Raw genomic sequence first — 18,453 nt, forward strand, 5'->3', positions numbered from 1 at the left:
TGTAATGTACCCAAGGTCAGCTACTACTTAAATAATTTTACTAAAACCACAGCTTGCTCTACTTCTATTTCAAATAAAAACAGACACATTATCTCCTGCATTCTACTCTGTGCTTTACAAAGTACAAGTGCAGCAACTCTAATTAACTTCCAGCTCTGAGTTTTACTGACACTTTAGAGGTTTTATTAAGAGATAGAAGCAAAGAAAACCTAATAACTAAAATCTAATATAATAAACATTTAGTTGATTTCACTTGCGCCTGTGCAGGGCATTGGAAGATTCATTATTCACCATGCCACAGCCAGAAGCATATCCGCTGCCAGCAAGAAAATCCAAGCACCTCAGTTCTCTCTGAGGTGTTTTAACTTTTCTGTGACACTTTAACATCGGCGTGCAAGATGAGAAATGTCTCGCATCTCAAGGTGGCGTTGGCACGGCAATGCTGTCGCCAGGGCCGGGTGCTTGTGTTATCACGGTGGAAGGTGTTATGAGAGGCATCGCTGTGCCGGAGAATCATGCTGACAGGAACGCATGCATCGACAAGGCTGACAGAAGAGAGACGAGAGGGGCTGAATGTGTGTAAGGACGTGTTTTTATTTAGTGCGTGCATGTGTGTGTGTGTACAGAAAGGAATGCAAGGCATGAATAAACAATGTGAGGTGTGCGTTTGCTCTGAGGGGTGGGTATTGGTATATTTATGCAAGGAAACACCCGTGAACCTGTCAACATGCATGTGTGTGTGCGTGTGTGTGTGTGTATGTGGACTGAAGAGGTCAGCGTATCTGAGTCTAACACGTCCATCTGTGTTCCAGGTTGGAGACTTTGTGAGCTTTCCTCACTCTGATCCTCAGAGCATCGACACTCGGATGAAACCAAACATGCACATGCTGAGCAGCTTTCACACACAGCAGAGAGTCAGGTGGTTGCTCCGGTTCCCTTGATGTTTTCTCTCTACAGTCTATTTGTGCTTCACAAATGTCACTTTAGGCTAGGCTCAACTGTCCCTTAAATATACACATTTTAAAATTCAATTTGCTTTCAGGTTTTCCTTCGCAATAATTCGCAATAATACTCCATCAATAACAAAAACTGGAAATCGTGAAAATGCAAGTGCTAAAAGACCAAGACTGTTTTCAATATATTTCAATTCAAAAGGATAAAAAGCACAGTCTTTGTAAAAGAAAATACCTGGTCTCAAATGTTTTGGTAATATTTTACAAAGAGTACTGAGATTTAACCCTTTAAAGAATGAACCATGAAAAAACTGTCATGAAATTGTAAATTTTTTTATAAAGAGTGATTATTGAACCTTCAGCCAAATCAAAAAATATAATAAATAAATAAATAAATATATTAAAATGCATTATTTATTTACATTTTTATTATAGTTGCTATATCTGGCATTTTCTCCACACAATCTATTGCTTAATCGATTGCTTTTCTTCTATACTATATATAAACTTTTTAAAAAATTATATCAAACACTAAGTTCTAAGTTCATTTTAGGTTATGTTTCCCAGACTCTTACGACCTTTGGTAAATACACATTAATTTGCAGTCTTGCAGAGAGTTGTTTAAGGAGACGGACAACCTGTCATGTTTTTATGAATCTTATTTTAGCTAAGAAATATTAAAAAACCCTCCTGTTAAAAGAAGATTTACACTTTTATGATTTGTGCACAGATTAAACATACACGATAAATTCTATAACACAGCTTTAGGGATGTTTATCACTAGTGTGCAGCTAAGCTTAGCTGATACCACCTGTTTCCAGTCTTAATGCCAACCTAAATGGAAGCTTCATATCACATCTTAGAAAGCAATACAGAGATTATCATTAAGCAGCTTTTGGATGTAACTTTATATTTACATAGCATCACATAGAAATGTTATCCATCTTTTCATCTGACTCTGAAAGAAAGCGTTTTTTTTGTTTTTTGTTTTTGTTTTTTTTTCCCCACTGGTCAAACTCTGCCTCGTGATAAGCTTGTAGCTAATAAAGTCTAAAGACGTTTAAAATAATTAAACAGTGCCTTTTAAAACTTTATGTTCTGCATAATTGACAGCGCATCTCATGAAAAGCTTTTCAGTCTAGTCGTATTGTAGCCATCAATATGCATTTAGTTCTCCGTTTAAGAAAATGATGTCTGTCAAATAAATGGAATATTAAAGTCCTTTCAGTCCTTGGGCCTAATGAATTAAGCATGCAAGGTATGTGGTTATGCAGAGCCTGCCTTTCTTATATTGTGTATTGTTCCGAGACTTTCCCTGACAAACTTGAAGTTCAAGTCAAGTCTTGTAGGATTGAAACATCACAAGTTCAAGTCTTTTCATGACTTTAATCAAGCCATAAACTCTGTTGGCATTTAAAAATCTTGTGGTGAAGCTTGTAGTGAAGCATAACCCTTACAGTCAAACTCATCCAGGAAAAGAAGCAAACAGATGATTTCTCCACCGTCTGTGTGTAGCTCTGATGCTCCAGTGGCTTTACGCCTACTCTTCTCATAACACCAGTGCCACTGATTCAACCCTGAAGTGATGCGTTTGCTGACCGTGTCACACTCATGCTCGGTGAGATCACACACCACATCCATGAGCCTAAAACTCTAAAAGTCTATTCACCTCACTCACCAACTCCAGCTCTTCCTCAGTCTGCACGGCCGGTGGAAGAGGGGAGAGTAAAAAACAAAGGGCTGTTAAGTTTCTATAAAATCTAACTGGTGTAGAGATATGAACATGTTATGGTTACTTTGAGAATAATTATAGAGATGCATATCATGGTAATAAGATACTGAAAAGTGAAGGAGAAAGACTGGATCCAGAAGTCAGCTGCGGATCTGTCTGTCTGCCTTGTTAGAGACTGTACACCATGTATGGATGGACATTGTTGCTTTATTGTGTTTACAGATTTCTGGCTGTAGTAATAGAAATTATGTAATAGTGAGAAAGTTAGAACCATATTTAGAGAAGGAGAGCAGACATTATTATATTTTAAATTACATAAATTATTTCACTTTCTGGCCATTAAAAGGCACAGTGGCCACAGCAAAAAAGGAATCTGTGAACATGTCACACATGTGAGAACCACGTGAAACATTTTTATTTTCATCTTCTAAGCCTCTCAGTTATTCCAGACTACTGCCGAGTCCATCACCTGCACAATCTTCTTGTAGACTATTTTCTTCAGCCTGATGAATGTGGACAGGTTGTTCGCATCGCTGGAATAATTAATAACCAGAGTTTTCATATAAAGTAACTCCTCATCTTTATAGTTAGATTTAGAACAAAGGAATCTAAGGGTAAAGTGTTTTAAACACTTCTAATTCCTGCTGTCAGAACTCAGAAATGTTCAAAGTTGGGTTGTGTCAGTTGTCGCTTTTAAGTGACCCAAACAATTATTACTTCAGCTGCCAATGGCGAGTCCCCGCAAAGTTGTGCAGCAGCAGAAATAAAGATGAAATGGTTTGGCAGTTTCATTGCATGACTCAAACTGGAAGTGGCTAAAGAGAAGTAGCAGTCGTGGAAATATGTTTTCATGATATGACACATACTGCTGGAGGCAGACAGGAGGTCCTCCTGGACAGTGACTTGCACAAAGATCCTGACAAAAATCTCCCACTGTAGCATTTATGTCATTTTTGTAATACATTTAAAATCTAGATTCATCAAGTTGCTCATTCAACATTGTGGAGGTTTGGACTATCAATGCAAACTGAATAGGATAGAAAATATGAATGGTTCACCCACGAGGCAGGCCCCTATTGTATATATTATAGGCTTCATCAAAAGGCACCGTAACAAAAAGAAAGGAAAGATTACTGATACTCATCATTGAGAGACTGGCTGTATTACACTTGAGAGATTAAAACACCCGAAGCCTTCATCGCATAATTTTGACTAATTCTGAACTGAAGTGCTGCTTCCACTCATGATCTCCTTACCAGCTGCATGAGGCTCTTGCCACTCTGTGAGGTGATGACCCTCAGGTCCGGCTTACGGCTGTTGACCATCTGAGGGCTGGGTGGAGGTGGAGACTTAGCCGGGACTACTTTCCCCAGGCTGTTGCCATTGGATACAGAGAGGAGGCCTGGGGAGGCCCTGGCACTGATGTAGCCATTAGCTGGAGAGAAACAAATAAAGAAAGTGAGGTTCAGTGCAGAGGAAGTGTAGAAGAAGGTTGTGTGTTTGTCTGTTTTGATGCTTTTTATGTTTCTACCTGTGAACTAGTGACCTTTTGTGCTTGTCTGCCTGGATGTGTATATTCAGCTCTGCATGCGTGTGTGAGAGAGCTCTCATTAGTGAGTTGATCGCTCTGTCGCACCACATGCTCATCATTGTTTCTGTACCTCAAACAGCTTTTTTCTTTGCAAGATGATTCTCTGCAGCTTCTTCACATCAAAACCATGTCATGATCTCTCCAGATCTATGTTATTTCTTTATTTCCATGTTCACACTCACTCTCTACACATTTCCTCTTTTACTTTTACGTGTCTTGGCACTTGGTTAAAAGAAAAACATGCAAATCTTTCTGGACACCTGCCATCTGTGAAACACTGTGAAAAACCCCCACTTCCTTAGAAACTTAGCTTTCATTGCCACTGAATTATTGCTAAATTGGTCTCTATGACACAGTCAAAAATCTTCCATGCAGTTTAACGATTACACTGTACTTTCAATACTGTGACTGCATATAATGTACATGTGTAAAACCATTATATTGTATTTACACACATGTAAATTATTACTTGTAGCAATACATGATATTATAAACTGTTTTTTGAGAAAAACAAAATAAAAATGTTTCTTTTATATAAACTAAGGTCCATAAGGTTTTGGAAAATAACAGTTTTTGTCATTTTTCTTCTGTACACCACCACAGTGAATACTCTGAAAATCAGATGAAGGGACAAGGCAATGTATACAAATGCATTTAATGTCCTTACAATTCATGCAGTAGCTTTTTAAAAAACATCTTTTTTGCATCTCATTCACCAAAATTGGAAAAAATGATCATTACAAAAATATTTACAGACCTAACTATTAGGGGTGCAACGATATTCGTATCGATATTGAACCGTTCGATACAGTGCTTTCGGTTCGGTACGCATATGTATCGAACAATACAACATTTGTAATTTATTTTATCAATTTTCCTTCTGACGATGCTGTCTGTGTTGAGCGCTCAGTGAATCTGTGTTCGACTACTCCGCCTAGGCTGCACTGTCGAGCGCAGATCCACTGAGCGCTCAACACAGACAGCATAGTCAGAAGGAAGAGCGCAGGGCAAGCTAGCGAGACAGAAGTTAAGCTCTCCTTGCAACAGGCAAATTGAACGTCATTCAGATCTGGCGTTTGGAATTATTTTGGTTTTCATGTGACGTATGACCCTGAAGGTAAGCGAGTCATGGACTAAAGTAAAACAGTATGTTGAATGTGCCATGCAATGCTCAATTACATTGGTGTGAACTAGTGTGTTAGCGCAGTTAGCTCGTTAACGTGTTGGCCGTCTAGCCCCATGCACGGAGTGATCGGCGGTAGCTCGTTAACGGAGATTTGCCGTGTTGTGGCGTTAAGGTAATTTCAACAAGATTAACCTGAAAGCACTAGTGGGAACACAACGAATATGACTGCACATTTACGCCGACATCATCCTAGTGCAAAGACAAAAACAACAAGCATGCTACTAACTTTAGCCGAGTCATTTAGACAGCTGTTAGCACATGATTCTCCTTATGCTGCTGAGAATATAGCCCAGAAGAAGCGGATAATATAGCTTTTATTTTGGAAAGAGCCATTTCTCTGTAATAAACTCTCTTTTCCAAAGATGAGTGATTCCTCAATCAGATACAGGGCTCGCAATATCGCTAGCCCGACATCCCGGAGCTAGCGATTTTTTCAGTCGGGCTACCAAAATCTATCTCTTCCCTATTGTAGGAAAAATATATGTCAATGCTTTTGCATTCTTTCGGAAATGTAGCTGGGTAATTATGTCATTGGCATCGGTGAGCCACTGTCAATATGTGACATATTGAAGTCGCGTTTGAATTTGCGCTTGTTTTTTTGCTTTCACTTTGCAATCGTGCGAACTGTGTATAGAGAGCGACAGCACTGATCTGTGAGTGATGATAATTTGTGCACCAATTCCTCTGACATCGTCTTATTAATCGTTAGCTTACTATGCAAACATGACAAGTGAAATCTCCCGCAGCAAGCTTAAACATGTGAGAGGTTGATCGCGCAGAGAATCGCTGAGCTTATGTGAGTGAGTGTGTAAAAGCATTTCAGTTCTGCTGAGCCAAATAAGACAGGTCAGGGTGAAGAAGTGACAGCCAAAGAAAAGCTTACCACAAAACGGAGAAGTTATGACAAATCAGACTATAAGGCAAAAAGAAAGTGCAGCTTTATGGTTTCATGGAATAAAGAATTTCTGTGGCTGCAATATGATGAGCTAAATAACCAGGGCTGCACATAAGTGGTCCGCAGGTGCGCATTCGCTGTCAAAATAAAAAACACGCACAAGGGTTAGGGTTAAATTCAAAAACTGTACTTTTGAGTTAAAATATATATTTATAATTTTAATAAATGACAAATTAAAAATGCATGAACATTTTTTTGTATCGAAAAAATATCGAACCGTGACACCAAAGTATCGAACCGAACCGAATCGTGAATTTTGTGTATCGTTGCACCCCTACTAACTATGTGTAAATTGATCTAAGGGACTTTATATATAATATTTAACTTCATCTCTTAAGGCTTTCCTTCCAAATCATTTATTAAAATGAACAGATGTCAATTTGCCAAAAAATGAAGAATTATCCAATACACAAGATGCTTAAAAGAGTGCATATTAAGAAATTAACCCTGTTCTGATCTCACATGGAAGTCTGGTAATGTTTGTTTTGTGTTTTAGTTAATGAGAAATGTATGAAAAGTCAAAGATAATTTTTTAAGGCCATCTAGTCCAGATGAGTAGCTCACTGATAAGTTTTTAATAATTTCAACAGTGGAGCTTTACAAGGTCTTAAATATGCACAATACATTTAATTACGTTTAAGGTTAAATGAACTGGTTTTAGTCTTTTCATGAGGCTTGTTGACAGTATTCAAAGATAAAATAACTTCTGGTTTGCAGTGTAAAAGTTCTCTCCCCCTTGTTCTTTTGATCTTTAACGTCGATCAGGGCATTCCAGTAACATGTCTGGCCACATTACAGCATGCTACACCTGTTGAACGCACCCTCCTTTGAAATGGCACAACTGCCACATTCCAAACCTGAACACTGCCACACAACAGTTACTCTAAGAAACAAAGCCTGATTCGTGACGTGCTTCTGTCACAGAAAAACACTGCACGATACAATGCTGCTTCCTCTCCCATATTTACGTTCTTTTCTATTAGTAGGTTGTGTATTGTATTTAAGATGGGTGTCGTTGGGGTTTTTTGTCTACTGTGTTTACCTTTGTTGCCTATTCATGTTAAATCAAGTTTAAAAAATTAAAACGAACGATGGATTTGGTGGTGATGTGGAAGATGGAGGATATCTGCTTGTCATAACAACAAGGCTCCAGCAGACAGCAGCCTGTTCGAGGCTAAAAGACAAGTAGGCTCAAACAGAGACTCAGTCACAGAGTATATAAAAAGGGGGACAGCAGGGACTTTCCCAGCCCTAACACACACACACACACACACACACACACACACACACACACACACACACAGTATTCCCCTTGGACAGACAAGGGATATGTGTGATAGCAGTTCTCCATGACGCTGCCTCCAGACACAGTGGCATGTGACTCTGCTTCATCTCAGTCTCACACACACACCTCCCATAAACGAAACCTCACAACAACAACTAGAAGCGAACACTACCTCTGTTATCAGCTCAGCGGGAGGGAGACCGGGCAGAGAGGGAGGAAAGAGGAAAAGCACAATAGGAGCAAAGGAAGGAGTAATAGAGGGATAAATGGTGGAAAAGGGAAGGAGGCTTGAGAAGTTAAGGCAAAGCTTCTTAATGTGAAGCACCTTTAGACATCATGTGAGACAAAGAGACAAAGAGCTTTATAAAAAAAAACAAAACAAAAGAAAGATATGAAGATGAAAAGTAGACCCTGACAAATAGATTTTAAAAAGAGTAAAATATGATTAAATATAACCTAAATAGGATTAGATGAACATTATGAAAGAAAATAAAGTTACAACACAGCTATAGTGCAGTACATGATAAGACCAAATTTACCCAAATTTAATTTAATCAGAGGCAAATAGAAAAATCCTCAGACTTGATTGAGCTGCCGTAGACTTGAACTTATCTGAGACTTTGTTGAAAATATATGAAGGAAAAAAACCCTGAATGCTGAGTCTTCATGTTTAGTTTTGACTCTGGGGATATTAAGCAGACCTGTTCTTGTCCTAGAAGATTTGACAGGTCTGGATAGTTCCTGACAGAGCAGTATCAGATTTGTTCTTTGGCCCTAAAACATGATATAGACAAAGAAAGAAAGCTGGAAACAAAAAGAGATAAAGCAGAGCTTAAATAATTGCACTGTATAGTATTACCATATAGTTTATGTTATTTCCTCCAAGTAGGAAAACAAAACAAATCTTCAATAACCCCTCAAAGAAAAGAAAATGATCATTACAAGAAAAAAAAACAAAAAAAAAAAACAAAAAACTATTAGCCTTTAAACTGAATTTCAAGTGTGAAGAAGGAAGGCAAGAAATGATAGAAAAAAGGAGAATTAAGAAATTACTCAGAACTGTGGGAGGGAAAAGAGAAAGGAGAGAAGGAGGAACCAGTATGGTCAGGAACAAAGGAGACAGGGAACAACCAAAGAGTAAGGTATATGGAAAAAATCATTAGGAGGGAAGGAGAGACAGGACAGAGAAGGTACTGGAAGGACATGTGAATGCTGGGAGGAAAAAAAGATGTTGCAGAATACAGCAAGGTAGAAACAGATGGAATGAGACAAGCCAGGATAACAGTAGAGGATGTCAGAAGAAGGTACTGTAAGTCAAAAGACAAGAATGAGATGAAGCAATACGAGATGATAAAAGAAGAAAAGGATGGTGGAAGAAGTAGGACGGGAAGCAAGGAAGTAGACAAACTATGACCACGACAAGAGGACAAAGGAAGCTAGCAAGGAAGAAAGAAAGTGGGCTTGAAAAGTCATTTGTAAAGAAAAGACAAAACAGGATAAGGATGGAGATACTGAAAGCAACAGGGACAGAAGAAGGGGGGAAGAAGGAGGAAAGAAAAGATGCCAGCAGGTAATGAGGTAATGAGACAAGAAGCAGAGGGCATAAAGTGACCACATATTAGATATGACTGAAACAGAAAGGGAATACAGGAGGAGTGGCAAGAAAGCTACTTAGGAAAAAGGAATGAAGCACATAGGGATGAAAGGGTATCTGGTTACAGAGGCGGGGGGTGGAAATAAGTAGCAACAGAGGAGGAGAAGATAATAAGGGAGGAGTAGAGATGAACAGAAAGGCTAGGAAAGGAAAAAAAAGCATTTAGGAAATGAGGGACAGAAGGTAGAGAGGTAATGCGAAAGGAAAAAGAAGAGTTTGTTTTTCAGCATCATCTGACCAGAACACCTGTGTCCTGTTGACGCACAGTGAACCCTCATTACATCAGGTGACTCGGGGAAATTCTGCGATCCTCCGTGTGTTTCATGCTGCACAATGTGCACCGAGCACTTGTGCATGTCTCTGATGGAAATCTGTTGCTGTTCACATTGTGTTCATGGCTCTGTGTAAACAGAGAGGGTGGTGGAGTCGTGGCGATCCAGAGTCAGGAGTTACAAACAATGTGAATACGAGTGTGAGCCTCTGCTTGAGTTTGTGACGCGTTTTTCACTCGCCCTCAAGCCAACTCCAAATCCCCTTGGAGAAAATAAAGATGGAGTGCTGAGATGCTTGTGTAGCCCTGTATGTGCATGGATATCTGCTTACACTATACTAGACAAGTGTTGGTTTTAGCTGGAATTTGGAGATGCAGATTACTGACACATTTTTGTGTTTACTGAAGTCATTTTTACAAGACTCCAGACGCATTCTTGTTTGGACACTAAGGGATGAAAAATGGTAAATTGTGGAAAAATATGTAACAGCAAGGAATAAAACACAAAGACAGTATAAAACATGGTCCCCCATTTCCTTGGAACTCTGAATTCTGAAACATCAACATCAGCTTTTTGAATGCTGCCATGCTTTCTTTTTTCATTTTGTTTTTTTTATTTTGAACGACAGAATTTAACTATTCAATTCTTTTTTTTTAATTACTGGAAAAACAAAATTGAGAAAATAACTTGAAATTTCGAGTTAGGCATCTTAAAAATTTGTGTTAGCTCTGCCAATCAGGAATCTCAGTGAAGGAAGTAATTTCCTTGTTACACGGAAGTAAATGGTGCAGACACGCACAATCAAAATCCAGGTAACATGGAGATAAGCTTCCTTATTGGCAGCACTAACTCGAGATTTCAAGTTTTTAACTTAAAATTTTGAGATACCTTAGTGAAATTTTTCAATTTTCTTGGAATTTGGAGTTAGGCATTTCCAAATTTTGAGTTATTAATTCAAAATTTTCTACTATAGATATAAATATATATATTTTTAGTGGTGGAAACAAGCTTCCATATTTACCTTATGTGGATTAAATGAATTAGAGGAGCAGATTCTGATTAGGAAGCCTATGAAACAACATGGCCACACCATAACTCATTAATTCAAGTGGATGAGTTACAAAAAAACCACCCCAATCAGAGCTGTTATAAAGGGGGAAAACAATGCAGCATCTGCTATAGGCATGCTTTCAATTGTTGTAAAGTCTGGCAATTTAACACAGCAGTCTATAGCAGACTTCCTTTTGGAGTTAGCCGCAAGTGGTCAAAAGAGAAATGTCAGTTTTTGCCACGTCCTCTTGCCTTCACTTTTCAGCTTTGGAGGTTGGCCCTGACCTTCAAAATGTACTTTTAAAAAACGGAAATCTACAATACAAATAAATCTGACTTATTTTCTAACATAACCAGCAACACAAAACAACTTAGCTTTACACGTAACTGTGAAAATCAACCGAAGAAGTAAAGGATGTATAATCCCATATTTCTAGCTGTATCTAGTAACAAATATAAATTTGTCTTGATCTGCTGAGGTCTGGAGCTTTCTGCCTTGCCCACAGAATGCATTTGAATCGAGGGCACAAATGAAAATGGAAAAATGAAAAAAAAGATAAAAACCTACAACTAAGGTAAGGCAAAAAACAAACATACACATTTTAGAGGAAAAAACTGCCCTACTTACAAAGAAATGTGAATTTTGAATAACAGAAAAGAAATTCTTTTCTGTTATTCAACAGAAGACCAGAGGTTTCATCTCTGGTCTTTGTTTTAATTCCATGCTTGCTTGTTTTCTACCCTCTCAGTATCTCTTTTACATTCTAATATAATAACAAACAGAAACTAAATAATTTTTATGTTTTCCTAAAAAGAACTACAAGAAAAATGTTAGACTTAACAGAAGAGTTCAAACTTGCAGATTTGGTTTTGTTTTTTATTCCAAGCAGTTAAAAATAGCATACGCTTATTGAGTTGTGGACCCCGTGTTTTCGTGCCGAGTCGTGAAGTGACTGTATTTTAATACTTCGTGTGTTTATATTTATTGTTTACACTGAGCATCCAGAAGCTCACATGAATATAAGTCCTATTCTGAGCATGAGTCACAGAACCGCTCTGAGACATCTGTGGCTTTATTTGTGTACGTTGACTGTTCGAATGCACTTTTCCATATACTTTACATGTGTTCTTGTCAGTGTCCGGGTGAACATGTGTGACTACCGTCAGTGTGTGTGTGATGTCTCTTATTACGCGAGGCTGGGCGTGGGAATGTGTGGAATGCTGGGTGACGTCAATGGTGACATTCCCGTAGCACTGACTCCCTGGACAACAGCTGAGAATGACAGATTCAAGAGGAGGGGAGGGGAAGAGGAAAAAAAAAAAAGAGGGGAAGAAGGGAGGAGAGAAGAAGAGAATGGAGAAGAAGAGATAAAAGGAGTAAAGCAGAGAAAAGAAGAAGATGGGAGAAAAATCTGAAGAAGTGAGGAACTTGAAAAGAGTGGGTTGTACAAAAAAGTAAGAAAGTAAGCAAAAAATAAGACTCCTAGGTATAGAAAGAAGACAGAAAAACTGGGATGAGGAGAGCAGCCATAAAGTGAAAGAGGAAACAAAAGATCTGGAAGAAGGGAGGGGAAAAAATAGGTAACACTGTCAGGATGGTAATGGGAGACACAAAAGATGAATAAAAAAAAGAAGAAGGAGCAGGCAGAGAGTGATTAATGAGATGAAGGAGTGAGATGGGAGGACGGAGTGGAGCAGCCATCCGGGTGGATCAGGTAACCTTAGATGAGTTCTGGTACAACGAGGTTTCATATTTCGACACACGAAGGAGTCGTGATGTGTTTACAGAAGTCCTCGTGGTCACATTCATCCAAATCGAAACACAGATATCCACCTACCTTCTGAGGGTCAACTCAGCACAGCCATTGACAACTAAACAAAGGCTTATTCTTACAAGAAAAATACAATGTGTGAAGAGTTTAATAAAGTTAACAATGACTCATTTCTGAAATACTGTTAAAAACAGCTCTTTGATCTTCAATAACAAGTCCAATTTACAGCATTATTAGTCAGGACATGACTTTAAATGCTTATTTATTGAATGATGACTTGCTTTTAGCAACACTTGGTAAAAAAAGAAAAGTCTCCACACTTTCATTAATAGCTTTGAAAAACTAATATCAATATTGAGCCTTGGCTTTCGAGTATTCCTCTCATACAGTGCAGGGAAGTTAATATAAATGCATTGATTCATTTTGGCCCACCTTACCCTGAGACAATGCGTTTATCAAGTGAATATAGACAGGAAAAAAGCTCCACACCTTTCCACCATATCTATTACTATGGGTTTGCTGGCAGTATCTTTCCCAGCTAATGGGATTTAAGGGGAGAGCTCTGGCTAGTGTCAAAGTCACCTCTGAGGAGAGTCCTTTGCCAAGACAGGGGACAGTTGGATCGGGGGGTGGGGAGGTGCTGAAGGTGGTGGTGAGCGGGGTGGGGCGGTAGATTATTCTAGAGAGAAGATGAGGGAGAACAGCTGAGAGAGACAGCATGAAAAGGGGGGGAGGGAAGCAGTGCAGCTAGAGGGTTGAATTGCGGGTGAGGGGTGGTGGGTAAGCACGGGAAGTGGTTTAAGTGAGGGGAGTTAAACAGGCTGCTCTTTTCAGCGCCAGATGACGTTGGAAAGGTGCGGGGTGGACGCCATTAATCCTATTTTTCAGATTTCCAGAACAAGATTGGACTGGTTGTTCATTTTTTTTAAGCTTGCCTCATTACAGACCATTGAATCACTCCTACGATTTGTTCAGTGATTAAAACAGATCTGGTCTTGTGATCACTGGAGTCTGTTTCCCTTGGTTGGAGAAACAATCAATCAATCAAAGCTTTGTAGGTCAGGATTAATATACAGTACAAATGCTGAGCAGACGTCCGATTCCACTTTTATATTAAGAAGACGACAAGAAATGATCCTAAATGATAAGAGTCTTAGTTTTGCATGGATGGAAAGAGCTTCATTGACAACGACTGTTAAACTGGCTAGTGCTTAAGTTATTACACTCTAGCTCCCAGCTAATCACGTTCTGACACTTTGCTTGTGTCCGTATGTGACAAATACTATTTTAAAACAGTGGCTATACTTTTATTGTTGATTTCTAATATTAGAAAGAACAAAAACAAAGAGAAGTGATGCATGGCACAATCATTGTTTTAATTTTTTTAAAATTTGATAAACTTTAGCTTTGTTTTGGTTTGATTTGCTTCATTTCCTTGGTTACCGTCTCACGCCAGTGACAAGATCAACAAAGCATTTTTGCCAGATGCCGAGGGACTCCTACTGAACTTCACTGGACTAACCCGCACAATTTAAAGTGGCATGCAGTTTGGCATATGAAGTCTGTGGGTGTAAGTGCGTCACAAAAGAAACAGTGACTGATGATGTCTACGTTAGATACTAAACAGGAAACGGAGCTGACAGAGAGAGCTGGTCAGTATATGTTGTTGTTCATTTCTTTCACTGTGATCCTCTGATGCACTGAAGGGTCAATAACAAAACAGAAGATGCCCGTATACACGCAGCCTCTGTCCACCAATCAGGATGCAGCATTAAGTGGCCATAATTGGTGTCGCTTAGCATTGCCAATCAATATCCAAGTGGCAGTTTCGCCCATTTTCAATGACACTTGTGTTATGTTTAGAGGGACATAAATCTCTAAACTCTCTTCTCAATGTACCACAGTACTCACGATGATGAAACCAAAATTAGTGAGACTGACTATTGATCGTTTGGGTCAAAATAAAGTAGAAATAAGACCCTTATCACCCTCACCAGGTGACATCAGCACAATGTCAGGCTGAATAAATGAAGTGAAACAACACGGCACTTTAGTGTGATTAGCATAGCTCACACCACCTTTTAAAAAAGGACAGTTTACCCACAGCAAAATAATATCGACAAGAAAAAGCATCACATTCAGTACATAAAAAATAGTGGAAAAATTTAATTCAATTAAAAACTCATTAACAGTATCATAATTTGAGTATTTTAACATGCTATCGGGTGTTTTACATTTCTTTTTTTTTTTAAATATCAAAGCTGCCAATTAAAAGTGAATGACTGTCATAATAATAATAATAACAATGACAACATATTCAGTAGTGGATTCAATCTTTTGTATTCAATACCTTGAGTTGCACCACAATTTAAGCTGCCATAGAAATCATGAATCTGAGTAAACCTGAACTTACAGTTTGCTTCAAATACATTTATCAGTACTCGGCTCAATTTTCATAATTCATTAAACTGGCACTAAAAATGAAATTTCGAACTCACTTTGAGATTCATGTGTCACATTAAAGCCGGTAGACCCCAGACTGGCTTTCTAATATTGCCGAAGATTTGAATTTAAAAAAACAGCTGAGAAGCTTCACAGAAGTTATTCTGTAACATCGACAGTTTCTTTTCCTCTTTTTAAAGTCTCTGCTTGCCTTTCTCCCTCACAACCTGAAACCCATTCTGTTCTTTGGACTGTTGACAAGCAGCTTGTACTGTGACCCTCAGCTGTCGCCAGTCAACAGGTGTTTCATGCTTGTGCTTGCATTTGTGAGTTCGTGTGTGTGCGTGTGTGTGGCTGTTTGAGTTGGCGTCCGAGTTGTGTGAGCCTGCTGCCACACAAAATATTCTGCATTGCTCTGTCTCTACGTCAGTTTCAGAAACCATGTCTCTTTAAAGAGTCCAGCCAAAATACAGAAAGCAAAGAGGTGTGTGTGTGTGCGCGTGTGTGTGTGTGTGTGTGTGTGTGTGTGTGTGTGTGTGTGTGCGTGCGTGCGTGCGTGCGCGCATCTTTGTACCAAAACTGGGAAGAAAGGTAAAAAGATAAAAGAAAACATTTACTTACGGACTGGACTCGGGCACGCTCCATTAGAGTTCCCCAAGTCTCCCCCTAACAGAGCACCTGGGATAATAGGAAAACACACCACGGTCACATAAATAACGCTAAATATTACCTCACATCAAACAGTTAATCTGAGTAGCACTAATCTAAAATGATGCATGAAAAATGAAATCATTAAATCAAGTATCATTAAAAAGTCCTACTGCAATCGATGCTCATTTCACTCACTGAAGGACCATAATTGGTTTCAATTCTGCATTTCCAGTTAATGTTTAAGTGTTAGTTTCATTACTTCTCAATGGCACTTATGTGATATTTTGAAGGGAAAAACTCTGAAAGACTAAATGCTCACCTAAAGCTAATTAAAAGTACAATATTATTTAAAAATGAAAGCTCTTCATTGGGAGGAAGACAGTCCATGTTTACAGTGTATTTAACTGCCAGTCAAACTCTCTTGTTACATATTTAAGATCATCAGAATAAACAAAATGTTATATCCAAAGGTATTTCCTCATTCTCCTCATAGGATTACTACGAGGCTACTGGAGTGCTTAGAGACATTATTCTAATGTTAATTTACTATAAATGTGTGAATGTTGAAGCAATTCTACTTTAATCATAAGTAGATGAGTTCTCCTTCTCACGGTTATTGATCGGCACAAACCCACAGTGATATTAACAAAAATCCTGACTTTGGAAAATAAACATCAAACACATTTTACCCTTGCAGTGTAGGTTTGAGAGATTTATCTTCAGAGATTCACAAGCCGGTCTTTAAAATGCTCTGTGTCCGATAACACCAATGTGCGAACATCACAGCATCATATGTGCTGCCTCCTGCACGCTCTATCCAAGCAGCTCTCCCGCCTAAATCACACAGAGTATTTCCAGTAGCGCGAAGGTGTCTGAAGCCGACCATTTCCTGCTGTCTGTCACATGTGAGCAAGGACAACTGTGGAAAATACTTTGCTCTGATTCTCCTGAAATGTGCATGTGTGACAACTGATTTTTTATTTTGTTTTGTTTTAGCTTAGCCCCACCAACAGCGCATCGCATCAAAGTGAATATCATTAAAGAAGCTGTGTTGCTGCTAAATGTTTAAAAAAGCAGGTTTGTAATAACACAAACTTGTGAGAGAGTTTTTCAGTATTTTTCCCAAATAACCAAAAGCATAAAACGCATAAAATAGTAATTTCACTGTTGTCATAAAATTAAATCTCATGTGCTTTGTCTCTAAGCACAGGAAACCGAGACATTTTTATACACTGCAACAGCTACATACATTTATCTTCATTCTAGCAAACATTATGCTTGCTTTTTCCTCACATCGCAGGCAGCATTTTTTCTGCACTGACACTTATTTTCCCTCGGTTGGTGCAATTTCAGTTCTTTGGCTCCAATGCGCTTTAGAAATTCGGGGTCATTAGGGGTGACTGAAAAAAATCTGGCTGGACAGACACATGGAAAAACACCAATAAGCAAAGACAATGAACCCAATGCAACTCTGATAATGTGGGATGCATAAAAGGGTACAGCGATGTATTTGCACTGCTGAGGTTATGAGGAGTAAGGGGAGGGGAGGAAAGGGGCGTCCATTACTGCTACGTGAAACCCACTTGCCTCAGAGAACGGCATGTTATGAAAGATGCTGTAATGCATTTGTTGCGAGTTACATCACCTAATTCTGACTTGCAATGAGATTACGCTGGTCGGAACAAAGCTTGATAAGTAACCTTGTCTGAGTCGCAAAAATGGGGCACGAATCCTTTTAGTCAGAGGTTGAAGGATTGGTTTGCCACACAGAGGCAGCAGGCGCACGGTGTACCAGCCAACCAGTCATAGAAATGATGGATGTCTGTCATTATAGGTAGTGTGCACTTATTTCAACAAGCAGAGGAGTTATTTAGACTGATGGAGCATGCAGGCTGCACAACACATCACTGGTCATTTTGCTGCTTGTCGACTCAGAAGATTCTCTATTAAAACGCTGCTGTTACATAAACCGTGCTTCTGCATAGACCGAGGGCACTTTATGAAATGGTCTTTAAGTAACTACATCACTATGACAACCATGAGTTTAAAAGTGGTTCAAATCATTTCAGTTACAAGAGACATTTAGAAACCAGTACAATAACATGTTTGTCCACAGACTGACTGCTTGGGATGCAAAAAAAAAAAAAAAAAAGGAAAAAGAAAAAGGAAAAAAAATACAATTATTAAATGTCAAAACGAAACATTTGAAAACCGATAAAAATCAACTGTACGGAAAGTAGGCCAAACATCGACGGAGAACCACCAGCCACAGGTTTACACGGGGATTTGAGCCTCATATGCATAACACAGAGTGTTGACAGATGCTGCTAATTAACATTCAATGTGGCGTGACCCATATTTACAACAGTTTGCAGGTCATGTAGTTACTGAAAGTCCTTTTTCAAAATCCTTGAGACTAAGTGATTGTTTAATGAAATCAGCAATGTCTGAAAGACCTCTTTGTTCAATAATGTTTCCCTTCAAAATAAATAAAAACCGCTAAACTGTATTTCAAATGTTCAAAAAGACATAATTCAAGGCAAACTATTTTTGTCATCATGCAACGACACTAAGAACATTTTCCACTGACATGGCGTTGGTGCCAGTGTACGACTGGTTTCTCGCACTGTCAAGACTAAATAGCCCACAGAAGCACCGCACCACAAATCCAGCGCGCCCCATCATCAACATCGGCAGAGAAGGGAAATCATCAACGTCTGGCAGATTCAGCCTACAGAATCTGTATGCCATATTTTACACCCATGGAAATCACCTCAAATTCTTCGAGTAACAATGCATAATGACCGGTTATCAAACCTGACAAAATGTGGGCTGATTTCCAAAGACAGCAATGCAAAACTGGTTGTGAAACTGCACTGGCACCACACCGATAAGAAGAAGATGTATAAT

General features: G+C 38.9%; 1 protein-coding gene across 8 annotated transcripts in view; it reads right to left on the reverse strand.

Annotated features, from left to right (window-relative positions):
• Positions 1-18,453, reverse strand: part of mef2d (myocyte enhancer factor 2d) — a 104,985-nt gene that overhangs the window by 14,466 nt on the left and 72,066 nt on the right. For 4 of the 8 annotated variants that reach the window (XM_085291283.1, XM_085291279.1, XM_085291284.1 and 1 more), the window contains exons 6-8: positions 15,514-15,570; positions 3,942-4,120; positions 2,623-2,652 (exon numbers count right to left, since the gene is read on the reverse strand). In XM_085291283.1, the coding sequence (XP_085147409.1) occupies positions 2,623-2,652; positions 3,942-4,120; positions 15,514-15,570 (266 nt within the window). The remainder of the gene's footprint in view (positions 1-2,622; positions 2,653-3,941; positions 4,121-15,513; positions 15,571-18,453) is intronic. The other 4 variants (XM_085291280.1, XM_085291286.1, XM_085291282.1 and 1 more) reach the window with 2 other exon arrangements.

This window comes from Mchenga conophoros, linkage group LG11 (genome assembly GCF_057382185.1).
Source record: "Mchenga conophoros isolate Kocher_MC1m ecotype Shallow Benthic linkage group LG11, M_conophoros_male_GT1.1, whole genome shotgun sequence".
Classification (NCBI taxonomy): domain Eukaryota; kingdom Metazoa; phylum Chordata; class Actinopteri; order Cichliformes; family Cichlidae; genus Mchenga; species Mchenga conophoros.